This window comes from Tenrec ecaudatus, chromosome 14 (assembly GCF_050624435.1).
Source record: "Tenrec ecaudatus isolate mTenEca1 chromosome 14, mTenEca1.hap1, whole genome shotgun sequence".
NCBI lineage: Eukaryota > Metazoa > Chordata > Mammalia > Afrosoricida > Tenrecidae > Tenrec > Tenrec ecaudatus.
In genome coordinates this window covers 104,923,845-104,948,995 of record NC_134543.1, presented here as the reverse complement: position 1 = coordinate 104,948,995, position 25,151 = coordinate 104,923,845, and the positions used below count along the sequence as shown (strand labels likewise).

The 25,151-nt window shown below is 45.8% G+C and overlaps 1 protein-coding gene across 13 annotated transcripts in view; it reads left to right on the top strand.

Moving 5' to 3' along the window:
- PPIP5K1 (diphosphoinositol pentakisphosphate kinase 1) overlaps positions 1 to 24,397 on the top strand; it is a 39,099-nt gene extending 14,702 nt beyond the window's left edge. For 3 of the 13 annotated variants that reach the window (XM_075531506.1, XM_075531507.1, XM_075531519.1), the window contains 12 exons: positions 2,586 to 2,713; positions 2,887 to 3,001; positions 3,312 to 3,419; positions 4,130 to 4,246; positions 4,397 to 4,561; positions 6,436 to 6,585; positions 7,186 to 7,276; positions 10,053 to 10,178; positions 10,878 to 10,940; positions 16,426 to 16,566; positions 20,036 to 20,149; positions 22,582 to 24,397. In XM_075531506.1, the coding sequence (XP_075387621.1) occupies positions 2,586 to 2,713; positions 2,887 to 3,001; positions 3,312 to 3,419; positions 4,130 to 4,246; positions 4,397 to 4,561; positions 6,436 to 6,585; positions 7,186 to 7,276; positions 10,053 to 10,178; positions 10,878 to 10,940; positions 16,426 to 16,566; positions 20,036 to 20,149; positions 22,582 to 23,438 (2,175 nt within the window). In that variant the 3' untranslated portion in view covers positions 23,439 to 24,397. The remainder of the gene's footprint in view (positions 1 to 2,585; positions 2,714 to 2,886; positions 3,002 to 3,311; positions 3,420 to 4,129; positions 4,247 to 4,396; positions 4,562 to 6,435; positions 6,586 to 7,185; positions 7,277 to 10,052; positions 10,179 to 10,877; positions 10,941 to 16,425; positions 16,567 to 20,035; positions 20,150 to 22,581) is intronic. The other 10 variants (XM_075531508.1, XM_075531514.1, XM_075531511.1 and 7 more) reach the window with 10 other exon arrangements.
- Positions 24,398 to 25,151: the final 754 nt, after the last annotated feature.

Genomic DNA, 25,151 nt, shown 5'->3' with positions numbered 1-25,151 from the left:
TATCCATTTCTCTTCTGCTCACCTAACCTCTTTTATATATCGTGGAAGAGATTGATTTAAGGCACACCCTACATTATTCCTGTTTTATCACGGTGATAACTCATTCCCAAATGGAGTTATAACCACAGGCATATATATTTTGGGAGCCACAATTTATAGCATTCCTCCCTTGGCACCCTTCCTGCATGCAAAATGTATCCACCCCATCAGATCATCTCCAAAAGTCTTAAATCAATTCCAAGTCCAAAATCTCATTTGTTGAATTGTTTACGTCAAATATTGGTAAGATTTTAGGTGTAATGCCATCCAGCGACAAAATTGTTCTTAATCAGTGAATTTGTAAAATCTGGACTACAGGTTGTGTTTCCAAACTGTAATGGTGGAATGGGTACAAGGTAGGTATTCTCATTACAAATGGGAGAAGCCCTTGGCCCTGGACTTGAGCACGGCCTTCTAGGCCCACTGAGACGGCACTCCTCTCTAGTCTGTTCAAGCGGCAATGCTAGCTAGTCCTTCAGCCCTGGCAGAGCCCATTCTGCCTCTTGGGCATGGCAGCCTTGACCCCTCAGCTTTGGGTGGTGGCCCCATCTTCCTGGCATACCTTAAGGATCGCTCCACACTCCAGAACTTGTTGGTAAAGCTCCAACTCTTGGAAACCTAGGAGGCAGTGGTCCTACCTTGGAGAACCAGGAGACCGTGGTTGAGGTTGCCCGTGGAGACCTAGAGAGCTCCACTCCCCGTGGTCCTTTGGGCAGATCTGCTGATCTCTGAGCTTCTCCAAAGACCTTTTCTCTTTGACTGGTGTACAGCAGATGTAGCTTCTTTGGTCTCTTTTCCTGCCTGCAGAATCCTAAAAGGCAGACAATAATCTTTTTCCTTTTGTTTTGTTTCCCCTTTAGCCTAAGCCAATAGGTTTTTGCTGTGTGAGTTAGCTCCATCAGTCACAAGCTTAATGTCTTTAACCAAAGTTTATGTAGTTTTGTCCCTGGTGAAAATTCAAGGACACATGTTGTTAGTTTAAATTTTCAAATATTTTGTTTTCATTTTTCACAGTTCATTTTTAAGCCCGGCGTTTTCCTCTAACATTTCACTAAAAGCAGCAAGGTGGAACCATGTGACCCCTTTAAGATCCTCCTTTGAAATCTCCTCAGCCAAATATGCAGTTTCATCACTTACCAGTCTTACCTTCCACCAACCATTCCAACATAATTCCGACAAGCCCTGTTGCGTGTCCATCACTCCCTCCAAAAGCCTTACAAGAGGCCCATTGAACGGCCACGTTTCTAGCAACATTCTCTTGCTGGCGGAATTCCCTAAGACGATACAAATGTTCTCTCTCGCTCTCCTCACTTCCTTCGGAGCCCGCACCAAAATTACCTGTGATGGCCCCAATTCTACCAGCAGTCTTCTCAAGGCAATTTAGGCTTATGCTGCTACCCACCCCATCCAGTCACCTCCGACTGAGAGCGAGGACAGAGTTCCCAGGATTGTCCATCTGAACAGGAGCAGGCAGCCTTCTCTTTCTCTCATGGAGCAGCTGGTGGGTGTGAACCACTGACCTTGAGGTTATCAGCCCAATGCTTAACCTACTAGGACACCAGGTCACCCTAGGCATTTACTCGTGGGCACCCTAAAACTCTTGTAGGCTTTGCTCATTGCCGACTTCCCAAACCACCTGCAGAGTGTAGGTGTCTGTCAGAGCCGCACTTCACCCCCCTGGTATCGACTTCTGTCTAGTGACGTCGTGCTGCTGCTGCACAGGCTCCGCCAGTGGGTGGCTTTAACAAACCGAGGTGAAGTTCGAATTCAGTGTGCTGACGCTGGGACACGGCTTTCTTTCTGTCAGCTCAGGAGGACGGGCCTTGGGACTTCAGTTTCTGCTTCCTTGGAATCTATCGTGCCTCTTCTTCTACTTGCTCATTTGTTCAGCCTTTTTAAAAAAAGGTTTTTGGTATATAATTCACACCTCATATAACTTAGTAGTTCAATCATACTAAGAAGAGTTGTGCACTCATGGCCACAATCGATTTTAGAACATTTTCTTCCATCATGTTCTCACTGTGTTTAGCTCCCCATTTCCCCCGCCTCCCCCGCCACACCCCTAAGAAACCGTCAGTTCATGTACTTACTGTCTATAGAGTTGCCTTGCTTAACCTCTTTATGCTTCAAAAGAGATTGATTAAAGACACCTCTCAATTCTGCCTTACTAATAACCTTAAGCATAGAATCTAGATTTACAACACACAATTTTAGAAGCCTATCTCCTTTGGCCAGATAACATTCTCTCTTAGATCTCTAGGAATCTGGCCTGGGGAAGGGATAATATCTCGGTGGAAGGAAGCAGAGCAGGGGCGATAAGGAGGGGTGGTGTGAGATGCAGGGGAAACTTACTGAAGAAATGAGGCGAGTCGATACAAACCCCAAGGTACGCTCTGACGAACTTTGGATAAACGTGGAGAGGAGAATATAGTTGATACGAGAGGAACCCTAGACCTGAGGTAAAGACGGGCATGCTCTTGGGCCGGGGAGGATGAGGCAAGAGGAAAAGAAGACTTATGGAGGTACTTATTTCTGGTCTGTGACAGGAATACGGAATCAGCCGAGAGGAGAAACTGGAAATTGCCGTCGGCTTCTGTCTTCCACTGCTAAGGAAGATACTGCTTGACCTGCAGAGAACCCACGAGGATGAGTCTGTCAACAAGCTGCATCCCTTGTGAGGGAGGGCTGGGCGGGGTGCTGCTGGAGGGCGGGCGTGTCAGGAGCATGGTGGAACCATGCTGGGAGAGAAAGGGGAAGAGAAGTCGCTGTGGTTGGGAGGAGAGCCTTTGTGGAGGGGTGGAAAGAGGGCGCCTGGCAGTGTGGGCAACGACGTAGCTCTTCTCTCAGGTATTCTCGAGGGGTGCTCTCCCCGGGCCGCCACGTGCGAACACGCCTCTATTTCACCAGTGAGAGCCACGTCCACTCCCTCCTCAGTGTCTTCCGTTACGGAGGACTTCTCGATGTAAGGGTCCTGTTCTGTGTCAACCGTCTGAGCCTCTTTCTCAGCCTTCTTTGATGTTCCTTCTGATACAGTGTATGTGTGTGTGTGTGTGTGTGTGTGTGTATGTGTGTGAACTGCAAGCATGTTCTATGTTCTTTTCTCTGTGTCCCTGTCCATCCCCCGACTCTCTCATCCTTGGACCTTGATGTGTGTGTGTGTGTGTGTGTGTGTGTGTGAAGTGCAAGCATGTTCTATGTTCTTTTCTCTGTGTCCCTGCCCACCCCCCGACTCTCATCCTTGGACCTGGCTCCCATCTCCTTGTGTTTGGTAGGAGACGCAGGATGCGCAATGGCAGCGTGCTTTGGCTTATCTCAGTGCCATCTCAGAGCTCAACTACATGACCCAGATTGTCATCATGCTTTATGAGGACAACACACGGGTGAGAAGCTGGTAGGGTGCAGGGAGGCGAGGGTCCCTAATCTCTTACCTCCATGCCTTTTTAAGGAGCGGGGAAATCCTTACCTTCAAAATTAGAGCACACCTTAGAATTTAGCTCTGGTATTAGGTATGATAAAGAGTTAGGGATGGTATTCCTTAGAACCCTTCTTACAATGAGCCCTTTGCCCTCCAAACACTGTCACATGTACAACTTCATCAGCTGATTCCACAAAGGTGTCTTTAAGTATGCTGCTGTATGCATTGTAGACAAGATGAGGTACTGTGAAGGGCAGAGATAAAGGCCTGCAGGACTGCATGTTGGAAAGTCATGCGGAGTGGGGAGCTAGAAACAGCGGGGTGAGGGTGCCAGTAAGCCCCCAAACCAAACCCATTGCCATCAGGTTGGTTCTGACTACCCTCGACCCTATAGAGGGCTCCCAAGGTTGTCAGTCTTTGTGGAAGCGACAGCCTCGTCTCTCTCCTGTTGGGTGGCTGGTGGGTTTGTACCTCTGACCTTGCTGTTAGCAGGCACTCCGGCACTTACCTCCAGAGCTGTTCTGTAATAGTATGCCTTGGTTAAAGCTCTAGCAGATCGGCCCTAAGGTGAGGCAAAACACTACACCTCAATCCTGGAAGAGTATATTCTCTGGAGCTCTTCAACCACCATATCCAGCTTCTGCCAACTGCTCTTTCATCTCACGGTGCCCCTAGGATCCTTTCTCAGAGGAGCGATTCCATGTGGAGCTGCACTTCAGCCCTGGAGTGAAAGGTGTTGAGGAAGAAGGCAGTGCCCCCACTGGCTATGGATTCCGCCCGGCTTCTTCTGAGGTGGGTCATGGTGCTTGACTAGGGACCAGAGGACGTGGGACGCTAGTGATGTGAAACTGGGAAACAATAATAGGACTGTAACAGAATGGGGAGAGTCGGAATGTGAGAGGCTGGAGGACGTCAGTGCCTCTCCTCTGTTCTCTTGACCAGAATGAAGAGATGAAAACAGATCAAGGCAGCATGGAGAACCTGTGCCCTGGGAAGGCATCAGATGAGCCAGACCGGGCACTGCAGACTTCACCCCAGCCCTTCGAGGGCCCTGGCCTCCCAAGGAGATCACCTCTCATTCGTAACCGCAAAGCTGGTTCCATGGAGGTAATGGGAGGGGCTTGGGACAAAGACTGGAAAGGGTAGAAGGGCTCCTGGTTTAATATCCCTGTGTTCTTTGAATCTTCTTAGGCTGCCACTAGGAAACCACTCTTGGGAGCTGAGTTTTCCTGCCCTAATGAATATATTTTACTTAATCTCTCTTTCACAGTTGACCGCCAATTGGGCACTTCTATACTGGCTTCTACTTCTGAGGTTACAGAGATGTCAGTGAGGGGTCCCTGGTAGATAAGGTCATTAAGATAGGAGATGGTGGAGGAGATCTATACATAAATATGGAAAAAAACAGTTCTTCAAATGGAAATACAAGAAAAATAACTTGAACTCTGTAGTCTGACAGCCCTGGGCTAAAATTCCAGTCTGGTCTTAGAAGCTGTGTGACCTTAGACAGGTACCTTAACTTCTCCAAGTCTCTAGCTTTTTTCATCTGTAAAATAGGAATTATATCTGCCTTGTAAGCACTCATTAAGCAGTAACTATAGTACCAGTATTATTGATATTAAAAAGCCAGACTTTCTCCCATTCTTTGTTGCCTTAAGTAAGAATTATAGTTTTGGTGGGGGCAAAAACCCTGGCATTTTAATTTAATCCCTGCACACTCAAATCAACTCTGACAGTCAGTTGATCAGCCCTTTGGGTGTTCGAGACTACTGAGCTCGTGGCTGGCCTCCCAGTGCATGATCCCTGGTGCCACCAAGGGCCCTTGATGGATACCTGATCCCTTAGGTTGTGTGCTGTCGTTGCAGAAAGGAAGTGCAGTCGGGGGGTCTGTCTTTCTGTTCTGTCACAGAGGCTTATCTGCCCTTCTCGAAGTTGGTCTCTACCTTTGGATCTGGCTCTTTAGTTGTTCGGGTCCTTTTTTTTCCTTGGAAAGATTGTTTCTCGCTTCAGCCCAACAGCACTCCTTTTGACTCCACGATTTCTTTTTGTCTCGGACCCTCTCATTTGGGTCCTACTGTGACCTGATAAATCTGTCCTCTCTCTCGGACTAGGAGGAGCTGCTGCCCTGCCCCCAGCCCACCTCCATTCTAGGGATACCTTAGAAGACTCTTTTAATTAGACGTATTCATCTATAGACTTAAAGCTGGACGACTCATCCTTTGCTTCCTCGATTATTTTTAAATGGACTTGAAGTTAGGAATCTGTAGAGTTCCTTTAACTGAGATAAGTATTATTCTCTAAGGTACAGGTGTAATTCAGTACCCATAGGAACTTAGTAGTACAAAATACAGGCTTACCTAAAGTAGATCAAATGGGCAGAAGGACACAGTCTTCTATCAACAGACTCCCTCCACCTCTAAACGTCCGCCCGTACATCTGATAGTTTCCTCAGCTTCGTGTGCTTGGCCCCCACTTTGATCTCCTGGCTTAAGCAGCCAAGAGACACAGGGCAAAAGGGAGCGTCTCTGTAGGATCTCTTTGACTAGAGATTGACTTCTTCCTTTGAGGTCTACAGAAAACTTCCTCTGGTCATCTCATTCCTTCCTTTCAGTTACTAGTGCTGGTCATCTAGAATGATGGCTGCCTAGAATGTGCTCCTAAGCTTTGAAGAAAGTTCTTTCTCTGCTTCTTGGTCACACAGCTCTGTGATGTTAATATAGCCTCTCCTTGCTCTATAAATGTAGGTGTCAGTCAAGCTCATCCTTGCCATCTGCAACCCTTCCCCCATCTCTCTTCCTCTTATCACCATATTTTTGGGCGTGGTTCTTTAGATTACAAAACCTGTGACCGTCATAACAACTATGCCTCGAATGGTCATCCTCTCTGTCCTTGTAACTAGCTCTGCCCTGTGGGCACTGGGGCTTTTGGGAGCCTGGGGGTTAAAGGAGCCGTGACCGGCTTTCCACCCGGTCTGATTGCAGGTCATGAACATGCAGTGTACGGGGAGCCTGGACCTGATCCCCTTGAGGGGACGGCGCCGCCGGAGGTCAGGAGACCTCCCCCGGCCTTCCCCAGCCATCGGCCTACAGCCCCGGGCTGTGTCTACCACTCACCTGGCATCCTGCACACAGGTGTCCCCTCCCTACCTTCCCTTCCTCTTCTGCCTTCTGTGCTTGCTTTGTGGGATCTAGGACTCAGAACACTATCTAAGTGGGGTGCGTGTATGTTGGGGGTTGCCTGATGGGCTTTTTGGAAATGTGTTTCGTGTCTCCACTAGTGAGATATTTGGAGGGAAGACTTCTGAGTCCCAATAAGAAACTGAACGTGGCTGCCATAGCCACAGCTGTCCCTGGAGAGAAGAGAGGGTGGCCAGACACGACTGTGATGTGTTCTTGAGTCCTGGGGAGGGAGAGGTAACAATTAGGATGCTTGCTCTGCTGAGAACTAGATGGGATGGGTAGTGATTTTTCAGATTTGGGATGAGAAGACTAAGGGACATCCGAGGCGTCTTGGAAATAGAAGTGCCTTCTAGTAGAGAAGGAACACGTGGGCAATTTCCTCCTCCGAGTGCACTCTGTTCTCTTTGCTTTCTTCTTCTCCCATCGAAGTCCTTTGGTTCTTCTAAACTTCCTGACCCTGCTTGGCTTTGTAGGGGCGACAGTTCAGGACCCAGGCGTTAGATTGTGGGGCTGAGCTAGAAAAACGGTGATTATAGAGTCCTTTTTCCGCAGGTGCTTTCTGAGACATCCTCCTCGAGGCCTGGCGGCTATCGGCTCTTTTCATCTTCACGGCCACCAACAGAGATGAAGCAGAGTGGCCTAGGTATGGTTTTCCGACATTTCTCACCCGGTGTTGAGAAAGGGTGTCTGTCTGGGTTTGGTTTTTTAATAGTTTTATGGTGGGAAATCTTAGTCATGGAAACTGGGGTCATCTAGTAGGCAGGATTGTCAGGCGGGGACAGGGAGGGTGAAACGGGAGAAGCCAAATGGAGGTGCAAACTTTGGTCCCAGATGGTTGTTTCCATTCCGGGAAGGTGTTTGTCATTTTGATTTTCTACACCAACCCCTAATTCTCTGGCTGAAGGCCAGTTTCCTGCCTTCCCTGCTCATTCCTTATCTGTCCCCCCAGTCTATGCCAGAGCTTAAGGTCCATGGAGACTCTGAACCTTCAGAGTTATCAGAGACAGAGCTATAAAGAGAGGTATTGTGACCCTGTGAGTGTCATATTCCTCATTTGAAGACTTGTTCCGTCTTCCTCTGAAACCTATGCTTTCCCATCCCTGCTCTGGCCCCTCCTCCTCCAAGCCCTCGCCCCCCCTCCCTCCCCCCGTCCCCTCTCTTAATCCTATAACATTGTCCCTTTCCTTCTTAAACAGCAAAGGGACACTTGAGACTTCTTTAGCAATGGAGGCTTGTCTCAGACCTTTGAGGGAATATCTTTTGATATTCTTGATCCCTAGAGAAGCTGGGGAGCATCAGCCAAGCTTTCCTGAGAATACAGACTGTACGAAGGAACAAGCCTCAGAGGAGGCCGTATTCTTTGGGTGAGAAGGTGGCCCTTGGAAGGGGCTATCCTCAAGCAGAGTGCCTTGTGAATCAGTAGATGGAAGGTTAGAGACAATTGTGTGGGGTTTGCATTTGGTTCCCCTGATGCTTTCCATCATATTTTCTTATACTTCTCTCTATGTGGCTCCTCTTATTGTTTTTGTTATATTTGACCTTTGACCTTGATACACAATTCCACCCCAAGCCCTGCCAAAGGGTCAGCATGTAGTCTAACAGGAAAAAGAATTTTTTTTTCATGTTCCAGGCTAATTTTATATGGCCAGGCAGTATTTCAGAATCCTGAAATGAGGTAAATTATTTGGGATCTGAGAAATAAATGATAAACATGTTTATAGATCTATAATACAAATTTTTCTTTTTATAAGTCCCCCAAAAGAATAGGTTACTATGATAGCATGGGAAAAAAATGAAGAAGTATATGTACCTGGCGTTAAGTGGAGGTACTGTCCAGAACAAGGGAGCGGTGTGAGCCAGCGACTGGTTGACAGATGGTAGTGGTCAGGTAGAGGCTACCCGCTGAGATGTTCCAAGGGCTGGGCAAATCACGGTCAGCAGGACTATGCCTGGAAATTATTCAGAGCAGGAAATACATGTAGAACAGCTCTTCGGGTGGTTTGGGATAGAGCCAACTCTACTCTCTGGAGCGTCATTCCAGAGCCTGTGTGACCACGAGAGGGAGGGAAAGTGCCTGCACTGAGAAACTCCAGAATGGAGATTACTGGTCATTTGGATTTCTTAAGTTCTATAGTGACCCTAAAATCCTCAGGCTCCTAAAATCATGGTGTCTTCTTTGTGGATTCAAAGGAAATTGGGCTCTTACCCCTCTGTCCAGCTCCCCCGTGCGTGAGTGTTACAGCCCCATGTCAAACCTAGGGCCTTGGCTCTAAGATGGGCTTGGAAGCAGAAGGGCAAATCCCACGACCTTGGGTGTCAGCTTCATTTCTATGTGCCGCATCGGCCTGTGAACGATAGCTGGAGAACGGGCCAATAGAGTCCTAACCCTACTTTGTATGAGATTCTAAGAACAATACAAACCTGGTTAATTTTCTTCAGAGTTATTTTATTTATTCTTCTGATTAGCAATGGAATTCTCTTCTCTCTTTGAATTTTTGTATGTGAGCCTATGATTTTGAAATAGACCTTACAAGACAGCAAACTTCTGAGATTAGAAAACAGATCATTTTTGTTGTTTCTTGCCCACTGGGCCTTCCTCCTTAGTAGGGTGTTTAGCACATAGTAGGCATGCGCTACATGTAATCATCTGATTATTCAGTTTGTGTCTGTCTTGTCTTCAGAATCAATGCTTTGTTTCCTCTTGATGAAAAATAGAATTTTTTTTTTCTGAGCACAATTGGTCCTCTTCGTCAGAAGAGCAGATTTTCATTCCGTTTAGCTTCTAAGCAGTCATCTCGTGAGCAAATGAGATACCTTTGGGATCTATAAAATGAAAACATTGAGCTAGATAATCTCCGAGTCCTTCATAGCTGTAAAAATTCAATGAGTCTTGAATTTGCTTTCTTGAGAGAGGTAAGAGGCCTGGAAGAAGAGAGAAGGAAGGGGACACCGGATAAAGAATTTTGGAAAAATCGGAAGGGTACCAGCTGAGGACTCAAAACCTAGTCTCAAGCTTCAGTCAAAGCTTTTTACTTTGTTTTGCTGTTGACATTTAAACTTAAAAAAGAATGGATTTCTGGATTCCTCAAACCTTAGATTCAGGGTAAGAGGCATTACACTAAACCTAGAGGGCTCTCCTTATTTTTTGGCATTCCTGAGAGTGAGCTTAGTCTGTAAGTAGCTTTGATTCTCCTAATATGACTAACTTTGCCTTTGTAGTTGCCTTTTGGCTTTGCCTGTAGCCTCTTCAGGGGAACCCCTGTTCTGCTTGTCCAGTTTGGCTCTGGACAGTAGTAAAAGCTATTTGTGGTTGCGTGTGGTGCCTGTGTCTGTGTCTTGACGTTGTCATGTGAAGCGTGTGCACGTCTGTGTAGGAGTGGCAGTCGTGTGTGGCTACTAACGCACTCCCGGCCTTGCAGGCTCACAGTGCACGGGGCTGTTCAGCACCACCGTGCTGGGCGGCTCCTCCAGTGCCCCGAATCTACAGGACTACGCCTGCAGCCATGGCAAAAAGCTACCGCCTGCCAGTCTGAAGCACCGAGATGGTATGTGGGTGGGTTTTGGGGGGGGCAATTCCTATTTTCATTTGTCCTCTATCGAGGACACAGCTCAGAGCTATTCATGCTTACGATGGCACTGACATCGACCATATAACAGAAATTTCCTTCATCAATTATAGATGGGAGGAGAAGCCAGGACCCCCCCCCCCTCCATTTGCATTCCTTTTACCATTCAGACACCACTTATGTACGCTCATCCCTTCGCACAGCGCTGCTATATCAATGTACCTCACTTTTGTACTCTTTCCTGGACTCTGGCCTGTAGGGTAAGGACCATGAAGGTCAGCAGGAATGCAGGGGAGCCTTCAAGAGAACCCAGGGGGTCAGGTTTAAGAATGGGGAAGTTCAGCAGCCAAGGCAGGGAAGAGGATATGGAAAGAGATTGGGGGTTGGGACGAAAGCTTCTAGAAAGACTTTGTGTCCGAATGACCAGAAAAGGGATGTGGTGGTTAAATTAGGGCTGTGTGTGGGGCTGTTTTGAGGTGGAGATGACATACAGATTCCTCAGAGGCGGTGAGACCCAGGGGAATGTTGAGACATAAGCATAAAGCTGAAGGGTGGGCATGGGAGTATTTCCAATAACTAACAGTGAGGAGCAGCCTGCAGAATATATTTGGGGCAGATTCCGGAGTAGACGGTGGGCGCAGGAGTGGGTATAACCCCCCTGATGTCTTTTCTCCCCAGAGCTCTTGTTTGTCCCGGCCGTAAAACGATTTTCTGTGTCGTTTGCAAAGCATCCGACTAACGGTACGTTTGCTTCTGACTCAACATCATTCCTCCTCATCATCTCATTTCCAGGCACTGAACCTCCGAGTCTTGACACTGATCTGTCTCTCCTGCCACTGTGCTGACACCATGCTGCCTCTGAATGAGCCCCTCACTAAGTGTCCCTCCTGGGCATTTCCCTTGTGGCAACCGCCCGCTGGCCAGAGCCCAGCTGCCCCGTCCCTGTGGCAATTCAAGGTCTTACTCCCATAGCCACTGTCATCCCCATTGGGTCACTTCTGTCAGCACCACCCCCGAATATGGATTGAGCCTTGCCCATTTCCATCACATGACTGCCAGACTGTCCAAGTGAATAGTATTTCCCAGATCACCATTTCTTCTCAGTTTTCCTCTACCGCTCAGCTCATATAATTCTCATCTTTCTGGTTTTTAACTGCAACTCTTTTCCTTGGGGAGGAATGACAGTTTTGCTCCTCTCTTGGAACGGCGCTGCAGTCCCCAGTTCCCAGGCCTTCCCCGAGGGTATCGGTCTCGAGTCCGGTTTTCCTCTTCACATTCCCACTGTGTGTGCTCTGTGTGGCTCTTGTGCACCTGACATCTGCTTTCTGTGATGACTACTAACCTAGTACCTGGGCCTAGAAAGCAGGAGCCTAAGTTGACTTGGGGCGAAAGAGAAAAAGAAGGGTGTAGGGCGGTCAGGAAAGGATAACAGATTGTACGTGGAGTTTCTCAGGGTGGTTTTCTTGTGGCCCCGCCGACAGAGGGCACTGCTTTCACAGAGCAGCTACAAGTGAAGGTGGACACCTTCTGGGGACTCTTAAGGGAGTTTAGGAATTAATAACTTTTTAAAGAGCATTAAAGAACTCATTCTGTCTGCAGGATGGCGGGAGAGTTCTGAGACTGAGTAAAGCAAAAACCAGAGGGCTGAACTGTCTTGATAGGTATGATAGGGGAACCAGACTCACTGCCTGTTGAAGGTTTATCCTCCGTGTCCTTAGCTTTCTCTCGCCATTGCAACTTATCTGATCAATCGGATGTCACGACACTTCGTTTTCTCTGTCCAGCAGCTAAGACCTTCTAAGGGAGGTCACATTAGTCTGGTTTCCCAGCTGGAGAAACCTCCAAGTGCCGATCTCTTGCACCCTAACCAGGGGCATCTGCTGGATTTTAGCTCAGTCCTGCCATGCATCTGCACTAGGCACTGCCAGAATCCTTCCCTGGGTGCTGGGCTGCACTACCCCGGCTATCCCCCTCCTCACAGACTCCCAGTCAGCGTAGCACAGCTGTGCCTACTCATTTAAATTGACATTCTCTGACTTTCATGTGCTACAATCCTCTCTGAAGTACAACCTGATGTACTAATCCCAGAGCCTAGTACTTGTACTGAAGAGACATATTACTTAAGGTACACAATGTGTTAATAGGGCTTGGAAACTTGAAAACAGAATTCAATCAAAGATCTCCTGGTATGAAGACTTAATGCTAAAAGATCCATGTTCATAAAACAGATACTCAAACTATGTACCTCCAAGCCCTGATACCTTGGTTAACAGCCTTACCAGTTGAAGAAAAAAAAAACCAATCCTAACAGAAAGACGAAAGAAAGAGAAGCCTGGATAATTCAGATATGGTGTAGAGGCCATTCAAGATTTTTCCTAATACCCTGAATTCTTCCTTAGGAGACTTCTGGCCTCCTTTGTTCTTCTTGAGCTTGAAGGCTAAAAGGGCTTGAGAAACCGGAATCTGGGACTTCCTGTTGGAACTATTCTGTCTCTTGCTAAAGATTATCTAGATTTATTTGGCCCTCAGGGCAATATGAGGGGCTCTAGTCCATGGTTAAGATCTTGCTTAACTGACCTAGAAACTATAGCGTGGATGTTCTATCTGCAGATGCTTATGGAAAATTAGTCACAGCAGTGTGTCAGCCTGCTGCCCTGTCATCACCGTCTCCTTGCCACGATGTCCAGCTTTGAAATGGAAAATGGAAAAACTAGGCCTAGCCGTGGAAAGCAGGCAAGGCTGCCCCTGGCTTGTTGGGAAGGTAGCCCTCAACACGTCTGTGCATCGGTTTTCGATAAGCTTCTGTCATATCCTCTGACTACATCAATCACCCACATATGGACTGTTACTAAACCGCGTGTTAAACTCTCCAAAGGAAACATGCTGGGAGAGAGACTGTGGCTCACCTCACCCAGACGGCGCCCACTGGATATCCAGTCCCATCATCTCCTAGGGATCCACACAACGAGGCGACTGTCAGCACAGTTAGTGTTGCCAGACTAGCCTGAGTAGAGCTGGAATCTGTCCTGACATCCAAACAATTATCTCTGGGATCCATAGCCTCGTGTGGGATCATCCTGTGGGACCAGTTTTGTTCTGCGATCTCTGAGCTGTTATCCTCAGATACCTGGGTTCTACCTTGCTGAACCACTGTAGTGGATATTTCTGCTCCAATCTCTTGAAGAGACAAACAGTAGAGCCATTGCAGGTTTGGAGTCAGACCACTGCAGTAAAGTGACTGTCGCAATGAGATGAGTCACATGAATTTTTAATTTCCCAGGGCATATACATGTTATACTTAGAAAGTTATGTTAAGTACACGAGAGCGTTATTGAAAGAGTTTGAAATCTTGTGCAAATTACCAAAATGCAGTACAAAGACATTCCGTGAGCACTCACTCTTGGAAAATGGAACTGATAGAATCTCTGGATCCAGGGTTGCCCACACACCTTCAATTTGTAAAAAAAAAAAAAAAGAAGCAGCAGCAGTATCTATGGGAAAGGGAAGCACAGTAACATGAGGTCTACTTGTGCTTACCTTCTTACCCACTCTCCCATCACGCCTCAAGGTCCTATATCTTCCCCGTCGAGACCTTTCCTAAACGGGTTTTCCAACAGCTTCCCCACTCCTACCCTGGTCCCTCATTGCCTTTTGCAACTGATTTGTAAGTGCCCACAGAAGTTGTCAAGCAGCCAAAAATCAAAAAAGAGTGGTACAGGCTCAAAATTTCTCCACTCACCAACTGGACAAAGCACAGTCAGATTCATCAGCAGTGGGGAGAAAACATAAATGATCCAACTTTTGGTTATCTGGATTCATTGTTGCCCAAGTTCTGACATATAAGCCAACATTTTAAAAAATCTGCTTACCAAGAGTAAATTAAAGGGTTGATTAACCAGTTGTGGCATTTTCACATTATATATATAACACATGTTAATATATATATGTAAACATGCTCTGTTTTAAAGGAACCCTAAACCTGGTCTGCTAACCTGCTATGCCAGCTGCCCAGTACCACTTCTCTCTGGAGCTATCTTAGAACCTGGTCCAGAGGGCCTGATCTGAACCTTCAGGATAATTTTTAAGCTTCTGACTTTATCTTGATACCTTATACCATTCTTGGTCCTGTTCTCGGGGTGATTATGAAACCTTTCATCTCTGTCCCAACTTTTTAAGTTCATTTTCCTGAGAAGCCCCCTTCAGCTAGGTTAGCCCATGAAGGATCAGGGACACAGGAGCTCTACACAAGGCTCCCCAGCACAGAAGTGACAGTTCACCCCCGCTGAGAACGAATGCTGCTCTCGTCTACAGACTCACTGAATGTGCCCCAGGTAGAAGGGAGAGCTTTGCTGTATCATGCAGTCTCACCAGCCCCTTCTTTAAGACTCACTTCGCCGTGCCAACACTGTCTGCCTACATAGATGCCCAGTGGCTCTGCTTCTCTCTTAGCTCACATTGGAGCTAAGCAGCCCCCGCCTCCCAGTGTGCTTGTGCTAGTCAGTGCCCTCCTCATTGTCTCTCCCTCTTCTCTTTCTTTATCTTTGTGCTTCCTGCCGTGGTCCCCCCCAACCCCTCCAGAGCTGCTGGATGACCAGCACCCTGTGGTCCAGTTGCTGCGCAGTTTTTCCTCTGACTGCCCGGGGGGCCGGCCAGTCTCCTTGGATGCCACGCTGGCGCATCACCTGCACCAGTGCTCCTACCACCTGCGCCTCTTCCGGAACTGGCTGCGCTCAGGCCAGGATGACCCCGAGTGCCTCTACGGTACCCCCTGCCACCCAGCTGGCTGCTGCCACTGCCCTGGCTGGAACTGACTGCTTCGCTTATCGTGGTGTTTCTGGCAGGAGTGCCCACCTGTGCCTTTCTATTTCCCCCAAAGTGATGTGACTTGCATTTAGCAGCTTGAATGAGATTGGCGCCAGACTGTTTCGTAGCTGTAGCATTGGCTGCTCATTCCTTCCTAGTCTCCTTCCTTACCACATGCTAACGTTATCTTTTCCCAGGTCTTTTCACTTTAGGAATTAATCTCTTGCCCTTGGACTTGTTCTTATCTCTAAAATCCTCTACTACCACCATCTTCCAATCTAAACATTTTCTATCCACTCTGAGGAGCTACAAATGACTCCTCCCATCCCCTTCCCATGTGATCGCAGGATGAAACTGAGGCACAGAGATTTTATAGGCCCTTTCTTGAATCTTTGAGGTAAACAAGGGCCAAAAGCTCGAAGCTGCTCAGATAATTCCATTTGAGTTATTGGTGAACAAGAGGCTGAGTATTACATAGATACTGCTCTTCTGCCTACCTGTAGTCCCTTTAGGAGATGCCATGGAAGCATAGGAAAGATTGGGGATGGGAGAAGTCACTGGTAATGTGTGTTTCTTGATCTTCAGATGGGACATTTTCTTCCCATCAGCAGTCCTTAATATTAGGTTTGTCCTCGATCCTCCCCGACTGGTGGACCTACATTGAAGGTTTGTGTTTAGAGAACAGAGACAGGATTCTTTATTTTTTAGGGGGCTTGCCTCATTTTCCTGATGCAATAGAGAGATCCTAACAAGTCTGGGATCTTCCAGTGAGATCAGAAAGGACAAGCTTTAATGTAATGGAAATGACCAAGAAAGAACATCCATTCCCACGCCTGATCATGCATGTGGTTTTCCTGGGCTGAGCTTCATGTGTATTGCATGCTCTCCAGCTTGCTTCCAAACATTTTAGCCTTTCTACCTCCATCCTAAATCTGCATGAACCCCTTTTCAGATTCCATGTCCTCCTCCTCCTTAATATAGTTCTTTTGTTCACGATCCCTGAAATCTGCTGTTTCTTCCCAGCTCTGTGACCTCCCTACCTCATGTTAGACCCTACAATTTCACCCCTTACCTCGGAACACTTGTCTTATTCCCCAGAAAGCTGTAGAAGCAATGTAGGTACTTAGCCTACTGGGGTTCTGTTTTCTTGATGGGACGTTACAGGCTCTCCATAGGTAGGTTAAGAGAGGTGATTTGATTCACCAGGAGCCGTAGCAGGTAGAGTTTTTAGGTAAGTTGGAGGTGAAATGAAAAGATGCCCCTAGGGACTCTGAAGAGCTCCTTTCCCTGAGAATCTTGGATACTCTGTACTCCAAAAAGCTCCAATTCTCCTGATGGTTCTCAGGCACTCTCCATGCTGCCCGGGCCAGCTGTGGTACTTGTGGCAGGTATAACACTGACGCCATCTGTCTCTACCTAACAGGATTTGAAGGATGCTCCATGGTGCCTACCATTTACCCCCTGGAAACACTGCATAATGCCCTTTCCTTGCGCCAAGTGAGTGAATTCTTAAGTAGAGTGTGCCAGCGCCACCACCCTGATGCCCAGGCCCAGGCATCTGCAGGTATGAAGAATACTCTCATTTTGTACTCCTGCTTCCCATGCTTCCTAGAGCACGAGGCGTTTATCATTAAAGATAAATGCTCCTAAAATACACAAAAGTAGACTTGGGGGAAAATTTTTAATTGCATAGACCAAGTCAACATCATAGAAATATTATTCCTCTCCAAGTTAATTTATAAATTTAATGTGATACCTATAGAAATACTGTTATTTTTCTTAAGTAAGACAAATCAATTCTGAAGGTCTCATAAAAGATAAATAAGTAAAAGGAGCCAGGAAAATTCCTACATGACAAAAAAAAAATCCCACAAGACAATTAAGGGGTGGGTACTATTGCTAACATTATTAAACATACTATAAAACTTGTATAATTAGGTTGAACTATGGAATAGTATAATGTCTGGATTAGCTTATAATAAAGTGGTTTTTAAAAATCAAACTACTATAATTAAAACAGTATTGTGTTCGTACATGATTAGACAGGGAGACCAGTGAAACAAAATAGAAAATCTAGAAATGGATGAATTTCAAATTATAAACCCAGGTAAGGTGACCAGATGTCCCGCTTTTGGCGGGACAGTCCCAATTTTTAACAATTTTTTTCCCGCATCTCACAGCAATTTAAAGTCCCGATTTTTGGAAAGACTGCACGACAAGCTAGGGTATACGGTTTTCGGCTGCCATGTGGGTATTTAGCCAGGATCTGAGTTTGATCAATGGTGTCCCACTTGACCAATGTGAAAATCTGGTCACCTTAGCTTACAGTAACCTCACGTGTCGGAGAGTAGAGCGGTTCTCCGCAGGGCTGCAAGACTGCCGCCTTTCAGAAGTAGGTGCCAGCTGCTTCTTTCCAGGTTTGGAGCACCTTTGGGGAGGTTTGAACCAGCAGTCATTCAGGCAGAAGTTGAACACTTAGCTCTGCACCACCCAGGACTCCTAATGAAGTTACGATGTCAAAATATTAGGGAAAAGATCACCTTTATAATAAATAGAGTTTGGGAACTCAATAGCCATTGAACTAAAATAAAAACTGAGTCCAAACTCCATAGGAGTCAGAAATCTAAATATGAGAATTAAACCATGTAATGAAAATACTGGAATAGTAGCTCTATGGGCCTTCTCTTTTGGAGGAACACACATACACACGCATGCACACGCACACACACACACATGCACACACACACACATCAAACCAAAACTGGTCAAATCAACTTTGTCAGAACGCTTAAAAATAGTCAAAGGTTTATAGCAAAGAAGCAAAGGCTGAATCAAGAAAAAGACAATTTAAAAACTGTAGGAAAGCTTTGCACCATTTTAATTTTTATTTATTTATTGCACCATCTTTATTGGCCATGTTCTTTCCTCACTCCCCAACTTGGCCGTGGTCTTGTAGATGGCAGTCTGCTTTCTCAAGGCTAGACCTTGAGTCTTGCTTTCAGAGAAGCAGAACTTATCCTGATCTGTTATAAATCTAAAGGATGGACACAAAACTCTTGTCATTGTTTGACCCAATACTGACTCATTTAGAGAAAAAAAATGTCTAGGAGAAAGCATAGACATTGGACTTATAAGACCAAATTCTAAAGCAACTGTCTTCAATGTATTCAAAGGATGTAAATAAGAGAGTTCATGCTATAAAACTCTTAGAAGAACACATAGGAGTAAATTTTTGTGATCTTGGATTTGTGAATGGATTCTTAGGATAAGAACCAAAAGAATAAGCAACAAAATTTAAAAACATATAAATGGACTTCATCAAGATTAAAAACCATTATGCATAAATCAAGAGATTCAGGGCTTCAGATTTTTTCTTCCTCTCTGTTTTTATCACATCTTTATTGCAAAGGGTTGGTGCAGCCTGTTTGCCTAGGCTGAATCTTTGCTGGAAGTCCTGAGTTTATCTTAATAGTGTATTTGGTCTTTGAAGGATGCAGACCCAGCAATAATAGCACAGTTCAATAATATCAAAAGGAGAAAATGCTGGTGAGAGGGTAGAGAGATTAGAATTCTCATATGCTACTGATAGGATTGTAAAATCTAGAGTACACAAGCTTTATAACTCCGCATCCGAAAGACATACAACCCAATTTAAGAATATGCAAAGAACTTGAATAACCCTTCCTCCAAAGAGGATACACAGATTGGCCAACCAGCACATGAAAAAATGCTCAAAAAAAAAAAAAGAGAAAGAAAAGATGCTGAGCATCATTAATCATCAGGAAAATGCAAACCCAAACCACAATGTGATACCGTTTTGTTCCCACTGGGAGGATGGTGCACGACCAGGCAGTGTTTCATTCTGGTGGGTGCAGGGTTGCTGATGATCTGGACCCAACTCTATGGAACCTCCAAACAGCCACGGTGTGACTGTGGTAATTCAGAATAAACACAAAACCCCTAGACAAGATTGAGCCAGTGAGGATGTGGCAATATCAATGTGAACCTAGTTTATGAAACTCCGGCAGGAGCAATAATAACGAGCCCCGTAGCGCCGCGATCTTGGTCTCTACGTAACATTTTCCACGAGAAAGCACGAGAGCGCCCTGTGCAAATGACTCGTGCTCGCTTCCAGACAGTCAGTTTGGACTCTTCTTCTTTTCCACTCTTCACTCCACCCCATGGGAAGTTTAATACCATACATATTACATACTTGAGAAGCCTGTGTATGTGCTGTGACCTTTTACATGGCCATAGGCTTTTGTAATATCTAAGTTTTTTGTGTTTTTCACTTTAGTAAAGGACCAGTTAAGTTGAGGATGGATGGTCTGGGCCAAGGAAAGCACAAGAACCTGGTCCTGGAGCATCGTAGCAGAAAGGAAGTAGGCAATGAGGACAGAGGGGGTTCCCACTGGCTGCAATGGGAACAACTTGAGTATTAAAAAGAATAATCACTATAATTGTTTGAAGTGAAATCCATGAGCCTATAGTCTTACACAAATGGAAGCAAATATAAAATACAGTAAAACCCATCTGCTGTGATTGGAAAAGATTTTTCACCAGCACTTTACTCTGACAAAATGCAATGTATGGTTCATGTTTGAATCTTGTTATAAAAGACGTTTTAGGAATAACTAGAGAAATTTGAATATAGACTAGGTAGCCAATGATGTGAAAGAATTATTAATTTTGGTAAGTATGTTAGCAGTACATGGAATTTTTTTTATATTTTAGAGATGCACATTGAAGTATTTATAGGTAGGATATTTAATAATGTCTTCTTGGTAGCTCTAGGAGATGATGAGCATATCATTGTCCTAGTCTTTCAACTGCTTTGAAAAGAATATTTGAAAATCTTTATAATGTAAAACTTTAAAAACTGAAAGTGATTAGGGGGAAAAATCCCTAAGAAAGGTTACTTTTCAACCTGAGGATATATAAGTTGATTTTGATGTTTGCTGAGAATTTCTGGCTCTTGGACCCTTCCTCATGTATATACATTTTTTTCTTCCCTTTCTCTCCTACCTACCCAGCCCTCTTTCACTCGATGCACGGCAATCCCTCCTCAATCAGTCCATTCCCCCCACCCCGTGCTCTCCATTCACCCCCCCTGCAACTGCGACAGCGTTCTGAGAAGCCCCCCTGGTGTAAGTGATTCTTTTACAACTGCCTAGCCAAAGGGCAAGAGGGGGTGAGGGTTTGGCGAAAGGAGGCCCTGTAGGATGATGGGCAGGAAGATGAGCATTGAGAGACCAGGAATATCTAGGCAGAGAAGCCGTCTCATTTGCTGCCTTCTGTCTCACTGGAGAAGCTCATAAGGAGTGACCTAGGAGCCCCTGGGAACACATAAGGGTGGAAATGATCTCTGTAGCTTTATTAGGAAAAGATGGCTAGGGAGGCAAAGTCGAGAAATGGAAAAGCTGGGAGTAGGAAACGAGAATCTAGTCTATGACCTCCATGTGCCTTCTCTCTAGTTGTCTGGTATCAGTTATAATTCAAGCTGACAATAGTCTTTCCCATCTCGCCAATACTGTCTCTAAGGATTCTTGGTAACAGTGTGAACAGGGCACCCACCAGGGTTCTCAGTGTGATGGTAAGGAAGCAGAGATACCTGTGGTAATCAGAACTGAGACACCGATGATGGGAATTTCCTTCCTGGTTTGCTTTACCTCAAGGGAATAACTGAAATCAAACATGACTTCCATTATTTTACTCGTTTTAGGACTGAAACAGAGAGTCATGGTTTTGTTTTTTTGTTGTTTCTTAGTTTTAATTATTTTACTGGGAGCTGTTACAGATGTCCTAACATTCCATAGAGGAGTCATGGTTTTAGCATGAGGTTCACAGTTGTAGAATCTTGCCCGTTTTCTGTAAGAAAAAGGAACTTTCCTCCCTGACACCACGGAGTCTCCTGACTTTCAGATTATCCTCCCCTTCCTATTGTTGCCCTTTTTACTTCTCGACTTTAGTATTTAGTATTTTGTGCCCCAGAAGCTCATCCTTCTTCTATTTTTGTCTGATCTTTTTTATTTGCCTGAATCAAATCACGAGCTGAATTTTAAGGCTACCTCTGCCCTTGGTTGAAGCTCAGGTTACAGTCTTATTTTTTTTAATCTAGAATCAGACATTTGACTTACTATCAGGCACGTGACCTCATTGGTCATTACCTTCTTTGGGCTCTATCTGCACAGAAGTAGGCTCCATTTATTACGTAAAGCCTCGTTAGCCAAAAATCATGGACCTGTGTTTTTCTGCCGGAAGCCTGCCTCCTGAGCCTTCACAAAGGAGAAGAGCTGGCCCCCCTTAGACCTCATCACTGATCCAGCTCGTCGAGGCCTAGGCGGCCAGCTCTTCGATGATAGGCTGTTGATATTCACGAGTTTCAGAAGCTAGCATTGTTGATGGCAGAATGGATTAAACATTACAGTAACATCAGTGGAGATAGTCTTAACAAAGGGAAAAGTGGGTGAGTCTCCCATTAAAGGTGAATGGCGACATGGAGGTTGGGATAGGAATCACTACACAAGATAATTAAAACTCTGAAGTCTTCATTATACTACTGTCTGGATCTAGGAAATTCATTGGATATTTTCTCTGTGTGCACAAGCCTGTAACACTGAGGATCTTAACCTTGGATCCATGTATAGGTTTAAGGGTAGTCTGTGAGCTCCAGGAACTACATGTAAAAATTATTGAACAATAGTATGCACATTTTCCAGGGAAGATGGTCTATAACTTCATGATAGCTTTAAGTGTGTCTGAACCCCTGAAAGGTTCATTAAAAACTGCTACTATTTGGAGACCCTAGCTTTGAGAAATAAATTTCTTTCCTATTTCTCTGCCCTACAAGGTTTTTCTGTATGGCTTATCTCTTGGGCTACAAATAGTAATTACCATTGTCCCATAGATGCAGGACCCACCTCCCCATGAGAATAGTGCACAGCCATCCTTTGATCACATAAAAAGTTCAATTTTCTTTTCTTTTTTTGATAAAATGGATTTTATTGCTTGTTATAGTAAGCAACAAGACCACTTCACAAAGCACTAGCAGTGTAAAAGAAGGCATTCTTGACAAAAGCTATCAGAATTAATTAAACATATTTTAAACAAAATGAAATTGTGCTGTTCCACCCCTCCCCGCCCCCACACCCTTCCCCACAATCTTTATCCTAAACCTATAGAATTAGAATCTTTGAAGATGGAACCTAGAAATCTATATTTGAAAAACAAAACTTCTTAGGTAACATTTTTATATGACCCTAATTATGAGCCATTGGGTTAAAATGTTCATATGCTTCCAAAGTAGGAGTGAAGAACCAGGACAATTTACAGTTGGGGTGCAGATACTTAAAAGAACAAGATGAGGTGGGCCCCAGCATTCCCTCCTGAAGCACCTTTGTGTACTCTTTTACAATTCCTGACTTGATCAGAGTCTCTGCCTAACTTAAGAGAAATTCAGACCCTATTTTCCCAAGACATGAGTAGCAAAAGCCGCCCATTCTAATATTTGAACTACATGTGTAAGGTGAAGTCTACATTTTCAGCTGTTCTGACTCAGTCTCCTGGCTTTGCTTTACAGACAGCAGTGGCCCGTCCAGCACTGTGTCCAGTGCTGGTCCATCTTCTCCCACTGGCGTGGATGGTAACACCCATTTTGGCTTCAGTGATCAATCTTCCCTAAGTTCACGGGTGACTGAAGAACGTCAAAGCCTTGGGGAGCCCCAGAAGACTACTGGGAATGGAGCACAAGAGCCAATAGAAGGGGAGAAAGAAACTTTTGAACCGAATCAGTCCCCACAGGAACCCCCTGTGGAGACCAGCCATCCATGTCAGGATGTCCCTGAGGAGGACAGTCAGCCATGCCAGGAAGTTCCTGATATTAGCCAGCTATGCTGGGAAATCCCTCAGATCAGCCAGCCACCCCTGGAGGCCCATGACAATGTTAACCAGCCATGCCAGGAGACCCCTGTAAACACCCTGCCTCGCCAGAAGACCAGCCAAGTCTCGGAGGACATCTGTCAGCTTCACCAGGAGAACTCTAAAGAGATCAGCCAGCCATGCCTGGAAGAGCCCGTGGAAATTGGTGGTCCGGTCTGTAGACCAGCCCAAGTGGTCCTGGAAGAGGTCATCCAGCCATGCCAGGGGCTCTCTGTAGAGGTTGGCAGGTTGGCCCATGAGTATTCTGCAATCAGTCTGTTGTCTCAGAACATCCCTGAGGTCGATAAGTTATATCAAGAGTGCGCTGGAGAGGATGTGCAGGCCCTGGGGTTCCCCGAAGAGGCTCCTCAGCAGTCCTGGGTGGTTTCGGCAGTGACTGACCAACTTCCTGGTGAGGATGTCTCACAAGCCCAGTATCCCTCCAGTGTTCCAAACCCTCAGAGCCAGCCTCAAGACCATGACCAGCACTCACCCTTTCCACCAGCAACATGGGATTAATCACGGTCTCATTCGTGGTGTCACACTATACCAGCCATTTGAGCCAACGTTTCTGTTGGCTAACTCCCTTGCCAGCGGCCTTGGCTCTCACCTGATGTACCGGAGGAAGCAGTCCTTCCTCTTGGTGTGAAGCATACCTGTGTCAGGGCCGGGTTTGGGAAGAGCCACTTTTATGTTCAAAACACTCATTGGCTCCCCACCTAGCTTTCAGACTGGAAAGGACTTTCCTTGGTGCGGGCTGGTTTATCATCCCCCAACCTCCCAAATCGTTAAAGGAATGCCACTTAACTGCTGAAGACACGATATTTTTCTGGAGAAATAGTCACAAGTTTTCAAGGTACCCCGAGACCATATGTGCATTCAGGGGGACTCTTGCCTTTGCTCCTCAGGTGGGTCCTGGATGGACATCTGAAATATCTGGGGGGAAAAGAGTCCCCCTTCCCAAACAAACCTCCATCATGACCATGAATCTCTAGACTGGGCCTGTGGGTGTCCCACATCATTGCTGAGGGCCCCTCTGCCCTAGGACAATTCCTGTGAGCAACAGCCCTTGGGAGAAATGGGTAGTAGATTGCTGTACCAATTTCAGAATAACTACTTAAAATGCCGTCGGGGGGTTCTTGGCCAATCTGTAAAGCTGAGTCCTCCTCTGTTGTGGGGCTGTCTGACTTAGGCAATGCTGTAGTAGAGAATCAGGTTCTATTTTAAGCAATCAGAAGAGATCAATATTGTACAGACATAAGCAAAGATTTAATATATATATATATATATACACACACACACACACGCACACATACTTCTGTAGTGGTGTCAGGGGCAGACTGGCCAAAGACCAAACACTCCCGAGATATTTATCCTCCTATCATTGTGCTTTTAGGGCCAGGCGTGATTATGAAGCTTTACCCAAAGATCTGAGGATGGAAATCGGGGTGGGTAGGAGAGGTAATTCAGTCATTCAAGTGGGGGGTGGGGGGGACAACATGATGAGTGCTCAATAAATTCAAATAATGAGAATGATAGTAGTAGTGGTGATGAGGTCTTTTTAACATAACTTTATTTTTCACTGTAAATTCGGCGGTGGGGGAGGCTACGTTTTGGTGATGACACCTTTGTGAATGGAATACTAAATACATGTGTGGATCCAGCGTGTCCACTTGCAACTGGATTCCTCTGAACCAGTGGAAAGCCAATGTAGCCGACCAAGATGGGCTATAAGAACAGAGAGAGCAGACACCCCTCGAGGTGCCCATGAAAACACAGAGATCAGGCATCCCAGGAAGATCCGTATGGTAGTCAGCCAACCATCCAAGAAGGTCTTTGATGAGTGTTGGGGTGGGGAGGGTGATTTTCTCCCACCCCACCCCCGACCCTCTTACCAGAAAGTACATGGCTGCTCCGTAGGATCACACTTTTAATTTTTTACTCGAATGCTTTTAGGGATTATACTCTCCCTCCCTGCATCTCCTTGACCTCTTTATGTAGGGAGATCCCAGAACATGGGGAGGGCTAGAATTGCACCCACCCCCACCCCATATGCACATATCCACAACCTAGCCACTCCTGACATATATAGGAGAATCGATGGTTTCACTGGAGGGGAAAAATGCCACTCGCCACTCTAGAAAACCTTAACTGCACAGTTAAGTTACAGGTGCTTCCAAACCGAATAGGCTCTGGATTGCTTTTAGAAATACAAATCCAACCTACTTTCAT